The sequence below is a fragment of the Nanorana parkeri genome, unplaced genomic scaffold, assembly GCF_000935625.1.
Source record: "Nanorana parkeri isolate BGI_ZX_2015 unplaced genomic scaffold, ASM93562v1 scaffold1239, whole genome shotgun sequence".
Lineage (NCBI taxonomy): Eukaryota > Metazoa > Chordata > Amphibia > Anura > Dicroglossidae > Nanorana > Nanorana parkeri.
The window spans coordinates 377,934-387,732 of NW_017307507.1; the positions used below are offsets into that span (position 1 = coordinate 377,934).

Here is a 9,799-nt window from a genome sequence, read left to right on the forward strand (position 1 = left end):
AAAAAAAAAAAAATTGGAACCCCGCAACTCACCTTTCTCCACCACACGGAGTTTCAGTTCCTTGGGGCCGCCCCCAAGGTCTTGGGGGTTAATGACCTCGCATGTATACGTGCCGTTGTCTTTGAAAGTGACGTTTGCTATCTTGATGGACGCGTCCTTCTTATTGAGGTCCCCGGCCCAGGTGGTGCGGTCTTTGAAGCGGTCGCCCCACGGGATGGGCTTCCCTCCCATATACCCAAAGATCTTCACCGCGGCGGACGCACGTCCCTCCTCTTTGTAGGACCAGAAGACTATAGTTTCGCTATGGATCGCGCTGGACGACTTAAAAGTGCAGGACAGCTTGGCTTGGGTGCCATTTTCTACCGTCAGTTCCTCCGGAGTGTACACCTCTACTGAGCTGGAGCGATTCACTGCCAAATAAAAAACAGAGAACATTCAATTAAAAGGCAACCATGACTTTCCATTAGTCCTGGGACCGCTGGGATCTCAGGTTTGATCAGGTCTACTTGTATGAATGATCTAACTATTAAACATCAATGAAAGGAAACATGCTGACCTCCTCCTAAAAATGGCAGGTGCCTGGCTGCCTGTGGCTTCAAGTCAATGGCCTTGGAACAAGCAATGCAGGCAGAGAAGTCAAAATTCCTCATTTGGATGGGACACCCACCCCCTATCACAAAGAACTGGAAGCCAGACAGCTTGCTTTGTTCAGGAGGAGGATCAGCAAAGGCAGACCACACATTTCTTTACAGGTTTCCTTTAAGATAAAAAAAAAAAAGAAAAAACACCACAAAAATCGTACATGCTCCATTTTTGGCCAATTCAGCACAATGCTCGTCTGTCAGAAGGTGCACAGAGTTGCCACTCGGAATAAATGGCACCGCATTGCGCCGATGCATTTAATGCACGTTATGAAAATGTCCTGGCGAACTCTATTTTGGAGGAGCTGACCCTGTCCCAATTCCTGCTCACACACTGACTGCACTGTGACTAAGCCGGGCCAAGCAGCGCGCAGGAAGCAGATGGCGAGGAAACATTTTGGCTTTGATCCTGTTGGGAAGAGAAGTGATTAAAAAAGTACCTAGAATCATTTCAAATATTCATCAAATGCCCACGTGTTTTTGTTTTTTTAGAGATCCATTTTTTTTTTTTTTTATCAACCCCCTTACAATAAAAAGTGGCCTACAGACCGAAAAGCCTTGTAACATCCTGTGTAGCTCCTACTGGGTATCAGTTATAGTCACGGCTGTTATCGGTCCCTGAGCAAACAAAGTGGGGGGTTCCCTTGTATATAGCATTGCAGCTCCCCACACCCTCTGCCATTCTGTCAACTAGGGCCCTGGAGAACACCGAGGGCCCCTAAGTAATTGCCAAGAGTGCTGCCACCCCCCCACACACACCGGCTCTGGTTATACTGACCCCCCGGGATTCCACAGGGCGGCTGACCCCCCGGGATTCCACATAAAATTTGTCCATCCCTGCCTTACATTCATTCATGTGGTGACTGCTTTCTTTTTTTGTACACAATACAGGTACACAATACAGGTACACAATACAGGTACACAATACAGGTAGCTCATTAGCTTCTGGTTAGGCAGCTCAAAGACTGACAATCGGAGATACTGGGAGCTACTCAGGGGCAGAAAATAAAGGAGCGGCAGACTAAAACGTATGTAAAAAGTCCATACAAAAGTTTAATAAATTGTGTTGAAAGTCAAACGCGTTGCGGGGGCGGGCGCAACCCCCTTCCTCTGGTCTCGGAAACACCTGCAAGTTACACATTTTAGCAGACGGTATTGCACAATCTAAATGAGTTTCTTTGCTCCGAGCCCATTCCTTCATTCTCATCGTCCTCTGCTGCAGTGGGGAGTCAAATGAAAAGAAGCCGTACTGTCAGCTAGAGGTGTCTAAGTCACAAGACCAGCCGAACAGAATGACAAATCCATTGGGCAGAAACAGTGCACGTACGTTCCTCAATTGTGTATTAAATGTCTGCCTGGAGTTCTGCAGGGGATGATGGGAATTTAACCTACAGAAGGATTTGTCTTCGAGAGATAATGTTATTTTTCCACATCTTACGTAAATGCCTCCCCCGTCTGTGCAAAGTTTATTATAAACATTCCGCTGTCGGGGCGGTTTGGTGCGTAATCTGAGCAATACGGATTCTTTACCAGCGAACAGATAAACAAAATGGAGGAAATACATATATGTGGGAGCTGTTTTACCTGCCAAAGAATTTGTATTTGTGTCCACCCACCCCTAAAATTCGCACAGCTCTGCAACAGGCCACAGCCAAGCTGATGACACCACTTTCTCTCTTACAGACTGTAGAAGGAATACAGTGCTGTCCTCTCTGCTGATTGGACAGTGAAAGAAGAGCGGCAGACTGATGGTCACAGTGCTGGGCGTACATAATGGAGCCTGCTCCCAGCACAGCACTGCAACGCCAGCTGTGTGCAAATGTATAACATGGCATTAAGGGGCCACCATGTATAACATGGCATTAAGGGGCCACCATGTATAACATGGCATTAAGGGGCCACCATGTATAACATGGCATTAAGGGGCCACCATGTATAACATGGCATTAAGGGGCCACCATGGAGCTGCCACATATGAGCACAGCCAGCGGGAAGGGGCTAAAAATCAGAGCTGCGCTACCCAGTTGTTGGGTTTAACATCTGCAGAGAGATTCAGAATGATTTTACTAGCCCATAGCACAGACCTGGGCATTTTAGGGTCCGCGGCTGTCCGGCCCACCAACTTGCACTCAGTCATGGCTGGCCGACAGTGGATGCGCCAACAACTGTATGTGATGTCATCCGCCAGTTTGTACGGTGCGTGAAAATCTCAGAACTGGATGGCCATAAATACAAAACCCTTTGGCAAGTAAAACTGCTCCAATATATGTATCTGTGTATTCAGCCTTTTCCCTGGAGTCTAGCTTTTAGGGCCTGTTCACACGACGTCCGTTTTGTGTGCTGACTGGCTCCGTACGCTCCTGCACTGAAAATGCATCCCAATGTATCCCTATGTGTTTTATGGGCTCCAGTTCTCACGTGCGCAGTCCGTTCAGCTTACGACAGAAAAAATACTGCATGTCACACTTTGTCAGGTCCGGAAACAGAACGGATACGCAAACGCGTCAAAAACGCACTGCGTTGCAGCTCCACGTCTGCTGATCAGGACTTGATCTCATGTGAACAGGCCCTAAAAGAAGTCTGGTTAAAAAAAATGTCTTAAACCTTGCAGTGGGGCCAGGGGCGTCCCGAGACCAGATGTCACCCGGAGCGGATACCGGTGTGACAGCCAGCCATAAAGTAATCGTGCATGACATTACCACGCGCGTGCACATGACGTCGTCGCACATGCGCGGCCATCCCTGTGACACCTGCTGACGGCCATCTTGGTGATGGACGCTGGCAGAGAGAGGAGGGGACATCACCCGGCGGGTTAAGGTATGCCGCCAGGTCCCCTCCTCTCTCCTGCAAATGTCGGACTCTCGGTCCATGACCGAGTGCCCGACTTTTCAGAGGAGGGGGTGACACCAAAATGACTGTCAGTCATTTTGGTGTCCCCTTGTGACGCCACTGAGGCTACCACACACACACTGCAAGGGTTAAGTGCTTGTGTTTGTCTAGAGTTAAAAAGAAAATTATACTCACCCAATCCTTGAAGTTGGCTTGCTCTTAGGCTGCTCCCTGGAGCCTCTCTCCTCCTCCTCTGCGGCAGTCTAAGCGCCCCGAGTCATCACTTTCTATACACAGTGTATAGGACGCGAGGGACATACCATCGCTGCAAGAGGAGGAGACAGACTGGAGGGAGCGCTGTCACAGCTGGCTGGATCAAGGATCGGGTGAGTATAACTTGTTTATTTTTGAACCTAGACAAAAATGAGCACATTTTTAACTGGAGTTCTCCTTTAAAAATGGAAAAAGGGCATAACCTTAGGGATGCACCGATACTGAGTATTTGGGCAAGTACTCGTACTCGCCCAAATGCTCCGATGCCTAGCCCGATACTTCCGGTATCAAGAAGCTGGCTCATCAGGAAGCCAGACAGCGTGTAATGACGCGGCGCCTGGCTTTCTAAATGGCCGGGAAGCCGGGTTCGTGCTCCCTCGTCACTTCATGACGAGGGAGCATGGAGCCGGCTTCCTGGCCAATCAGGAAGCCAGGCGCTGTTTCCTGACTGGCCAGAAAGCCGGCTCAATGCTTTCTCGTAACCTAGTGACGAGAAGCATGGGGACGGCTTCCCTGCTAATCAGGAAATCAGGTGGCGAGTCTTTACACGCCGCCTGGCTTACTGACTGGCAGCTCCGCTACTCTGTGTTCGGTATCTGAGTACTGGAAAAAAAAAAAAATATCGGTACTCGATACTGAAATATCGTTATCGGTGCATCCCTAATGCTACCCTATATTGCTGCAGGCTGCAAACACACCAACGCAGAAAGATGCAGCAGGACTTTGATAAATGCCACCACCTCCCTCCAAATAATGATTCCCATATGCGTCCATGGGGGTAAAGATCTGCATTGTATCGCTGAAAACCGTGAACGAGCCCAAAAACGGCAGAGAATTCTTTCATAAACCTGCAGAGAGAGAAGGCGGCGAGACGAATCTACATCATGAGAAAGGACGGACAGGAAAGCAAATCAGACGAAGAAACGCAGTTCGGGGATGCGGCTGCTGACGCAGGACGACTGGGTGAGGACGGGAGAGATGGAGCAACGCTGTGATTTAAAGGTCTCCCGGACCAGATTTCACAACTGCAAAAGGAAAAAGAAAAAAAAAAAAAAGACTTGAAAAATGACTCCAACTTCCTGTCGTCAGCCGCTTTACATGCAGTCCATGACACACAGAGTGTTGCAACTCCAGAGATTAGGGAGCAGATGTGTCCGGCGTGCTTTTTTAAAAGGGATCTGCAGCTGTGCTACTTCTTCTACTGGACAGTCTCAGCCGTATTTAAAGTGAGCAAGCACCATTCACCCGAAGATCTTCCAACATGTTATGTCCTGTGAAGGTTCTGATCCATCCAGGTCATGGAATATCTGTAAAGAATAAGTCAAGGCAACAGGACCTGCTGTATTTTTCAGGAAGACGTTTCACTGGTCATCCGACTAGCTTTCTCAATTGAGAAAGCTGGTCGGATGACCAGCGAAACATCTTCAAGAAAAAACACAGCAGGTCCAGTTGCCTTGACTTATTCTTTACAGATTTCAAACATGTCCTTCGGGCAAAAAATGATCTAATGATCTCCTGCTGATGGAATAGAGTCACCAATAGAGCAAACGTCAGCCGATTCCTGCTGAATCATCTGAAATCCGCTCCGTGTGTGCCCAGCTTTAAAGGCACTACAGGTTCACGTTGAGAAAAATCTAACCGAATACGTTTTACTGCAAATGTATTTTTTTTTCCTAGGAGGGAATACAAAATGTATTTCCCGATCACAAGTCATTGTCCCAGCACGGTCCCCAATTTCCGCAAAGCCAGAAGACTCCCTACTGTGTTTTTGCTTCCCATTCATCCAATTATGAACCAGCCATATAGGGGAGCGCTGATCTCTCCGGGGTCGCATGTCACTGCAGAAGGAAGAACAGGTGACGGTTGTGAGAGACCACAGAGATGGACACTCCTGGAAGTCTCCCCTTCCCAGCAGGACCATTTCTAAGGAATGCTGGGGAGGTTTAGCGGTGCGGCAGTAGGAAAGGCCAGTGCTCTGTGCTGTGCAGGTACGCACTTGCTTGATATAGATCACATGTGTGACAAGGTTGCTTTAGGTGATAGGTCCTGTTCCACCCCATGCCTCTGAAATGAAAAGCAGCAAACTGATTGGGCTCATCTCCCCATCACTCTGCGTTCTCCTCCCCTTAGTCGCACATGAGCACTCCAGCAAAACTGGCTGGCTCCATATACCGCTTCTCCAGCTTTCAACTCAACCCCCCGCCCCCCCCCAGGCTGCTGAATGGACAGTGAAGGAGCAGCAGCAGAATGAGGTTATTTCTCCATCACTCTACTCTCTCCTGCTATTAGCAGGTCCCTTGTCAACACACAATTGACTGGCCCCCTCTCCAGGTATGAGCTCGGCTGAATATGGTACCAAAAACGGACGAAAATTGGGTGCATCCCCCAGCTTCTCTCCTTCCCGCTGGGCGCCGGCTGCCAGCTCAGGTTTGTGTCACCTCCGATCCCCGCTGCTCTCCCCTGCCTGTGTGTCAGCAGAGGAAGCAGGGATTGGAAGGGACGCAGAGTCAATGCAGCTGCTGGTACCCAGCATGGAGAAGAAAGCTGCCAGGAGGTGGAACAGACTGGCATGGGGAGGAGAGCTTGGCTCCGGTGACAGGCGGGAGGGGCAAGGCAGTCAGGATGAAGAGCAGAGAACAAACACTAAGCGATTAATACTGATCACAGTGTTCGTAAATCACTGAGGACATAGAAAGCTTACTATGTCCCCCAGTTATAAAAAAAAAACAGGAAGTGCTTTACATCACCTGTTCATGAATAGGGACATAGTACATGTACTATGTCCCCATCCATAAATGAACAGGAAGTGATGTATAGCGTTTCCTGTTCATTCATAAAGCGAGTAGATGGTAATTTTTTTACTATCTGCTCACTTTATGAATGAACAGGAAGCAGCTCAGTACAGAGTCTAGACACTAAAATATTTACTATCTCCAAAATTCTGAATGAACAGGAAGCCTCCGTACTGAGAGCTTCCTGTTCATTCAGTGCTGGGGCTGCAGAAAAAAGGAGGACTTTCAATCTCTTTTTCTATTATAAAAAAGGGAAATAGCAGGGGTCTGTTTAGACTCCTGATTTTCCTCAAAGCACCTAACTAGTAAAAAAAAAAAAAAAAAAATTTACAAGTTTTAAAACTGGAAAAAAGAAAAAAAAAAAAAAGTCATTTTCGGTTTCTGCCTGACAAATTTTAAAATTTCGGTTTAGAAATTTGAATTTGGTGCATCCCTACTCTGCTGAAAAAGGGGACTGATAGAGGCCGATACCAAGTCAAATTTTGGTACCAACACTGCTTGCATATAAAGAGACATTTAACGATGTATTAATTCCCACAGAGCTGCATTCATTTGTACCGGAGTTAACATCTGTCTGAAGGTAAGTGGATGACCCGCTCACCTGTGGCAGCAGTAGAGAAAACCTGGAATCCATGCCAAGTAATAGAGCCGCCATAGGGTGCCTGCTGCTACCGTGTTAGCTCTGCCCACCACCATGGGCATGGGGTGCACATGCTCCCTCCAACCCTCTATAATGGGGTGCTTGGTGCTTTAGCAACTTATCACCAGCTAATCAGCAACATTTAGCAACCATGCATGGAGAAAGCCTTCCGAAGCAACCCATTCCAAATCATATCCAGTCAGGTTGTCCCCAACACCAACACTGCACCCAATGTTCTTCTGCTGGAACAAAATCAGATTGTATAGTCAGCGTCAGACTACCCCGAGACCCCAGGCGGCTTCCTCAGGAAATGTGCAATTCCTCGACAAATGCTCGTTCCACTACGAAAGCACAAAATTGTATTTTTAGCAAAAAGCAGCACTTCCAATAAACCAACTTGAATTATTGATCTGTACTATGGGGTACTATGTCTTTTCACATGTTCTTCCATCATAAGATAATCATATAATGCACATGAACGTTTATACACCTGGATGCAATCTTCTGATAACATCTTGTATTGTTGCAGATCTACAAAGTTTGACTGGAATTATTCTTCCTATGACCAATTCTTGTGTCACGAAGTTGGAAACGAGCCTGGTAAGGTCCCGTCTTTAGGACGGGTGTCAGACTGCTGATCACGGCACTGGATGTCAGCAGGTTTAGGAGCCACGAAACGTGACTCAACAGTCCTGTGGTTTCATCACACTTACTAAGCATTATACATCATCACAGGCTGATGGGTGAAAGGAAACGATTGGGGAGACATGGAACCACGCAAAGAATTTGTTTCAGATCGATTGAGATTTTCATTTCTTTAGATTTCGGATCCAAAATTCGATTGTTTGCTATTTGGATTTCAGATCCGTCAGAAGTTGCATTTCTGCATGATCCGAATTTTCTTTTCAGAGAAAAGTCACATGACATTGCCTGTAGTGCAACCCCCCAACAGCCCAAAGGAAAAAAAACTGATTGGCCAGCGCTTGAAGTCGGTTCGCCCCCCTGCTCCCAGTGCGTGAAGTAGATTCGCCCCCCTGCTCCCAGCGCGTGAAGTAGATTCGCCCCCCTGCTCCCAGCCCGTGAAGTAGATTCGCCCCCCTGCTCCCAGCCCGTGAAGTAGATTCGCCCCCCTGCTCCCAGCCCGTGAAGTAGATTCGCCCCCCTGCTCCCAGCCCGTGAAGTAGATTCGCCCCCCTGCTCCCAGCCCGTGAAGTAGATTCGCCCCCCTGCTCCCAGCCCGTGAAGTAGATTCGCCCCCCTGCTCCCAGCCCGTGAAGTAGATTCGCCCCCCTGCTCCCAGCCCGTGAAGTAGATTCGCCCCCCTGCTCCCAGCCCGTGAAGTAGATTCGCCCCCCTGCTCCCAGCCCGTGAAGTAGATTCGCCCCCCTGCTCCCAGCCCGTGAAGTAGATTCGCCCCCCTGCTCCCAGCCCGTGAAGTAGATTCGCCCCCCTGCTCCCAGCCCGTGAAGTAGATTCGCCCCCCTGCTCCCAGCCCGTGAAGTAGATTCGCCCCCCTGCTCCCAGCCCGTGAAGTAGATTCGCCCCCCTGCTCCCAGCCCGTGAAGTAGATTCGCCCCCCTGCTCCCAGCCCGTGAAGTAGATTCGCCCCCCTGCTCCCAGCCCGTGAAGTAGATTCGCCCCCCTGCTCCCAGCCCGTGAAGTAGATTCGCCCCCCTGCTCCCAGCCCGTGAAGTAGATTCGCCCCCCTGCTCCCAGCCCGTGAAGTAGATTCGCCCCCCTGCTCCCAGCCCGTGAAGTAGATTCGCCCCCCTGCTCCCAGCCCGTGAAGTAGATTCGCCCCCCTGCTCCCAGCCCGTGAAGTAGATTCGCCCCCCTGCTCCCAGCCCGTGAAGTAGATTCGCCCCCCTGCTCCCAGCCCGTGAAGTAGATTCGCCCCCCTGCTCCCAGCCCGTGAAGTAGATTCGCCCCCCTGCTCCCAGCCCGTGAAGTAGATTCGCCCCCCTGCTCCCAGCCCGTGAAGTAGATTCGCCCCCCTGCTCCCAGCCCGTGAAGTAGATTCGCCCCCCTGCTCCCAGCCCGTGAAGTAGATTCGCCCCCCTGCTCCCAGCCCGTGAAGTAGATTCGCCCCCCTGCTCCCAGCCCGTGAAGTAGATTCGCCCCCCTGCTCCCAGCCCGTGAAGTAGATTCGCCCCCCTGCTCCCAGCCCGTGAAGTAGATTCGCCCCCCTGCTCCCAGCACGTGAAGTAGATTCGCCCCCCTGCTCCCAGCACGTTAAGTAGATTCACCGCCCTGCTCCCTCCCTGACCTCAGACAGGTTCTCCCACTTTCGGCCCTTTTCTTTTCAGTGTCTCTCGGGAAGGAGAATAAAGTCAGAGAATTATCACTGTGGAATTTCAGTGAAACCGCACAATTATGATGCCAGACAATTCCACTGAGAGACTGGCCTCGTATCTTCCGGATCATCACTAGGAGCTACAGGCCCATCCAACACCACACACTTCCCAAATACACTACAAGCTACAGGCTCCTCCAACACCACACACTTCCCAAATACACTACGAGCTACAGGCCCCTCCCACACCACACACTTCCCAAATACACTACGAGCTACAGGCCCCCCCAACACCACACACTTCCCAAATACACTACAAGCTACAGGCCCC

The 9,799-nt window shown here is 49.9% G+C and overlaps 1 protein-coding gene across 1 annotated transcript in view; it reads right to left on the bottom strand.

The window, feature by feature from the left end:
* MPZL1 (myelin protein zero like 1) overlaps positions 1–9,799 on the bottom strand; it is a 38,705-nt gene that overhangs the window by 24,145 nt on the left and 4,761 nt on the right. Inside the window, exon 2 of the mRNA XM_018568751.1 lies at positions 33–410. Within this exon, the coding sequence (XP_018424253.1) occupies positions 33–410 (378 nt within the window). The remainder of the gene's footprint in view (positions 1–32; positions 411–9,799) is intronic.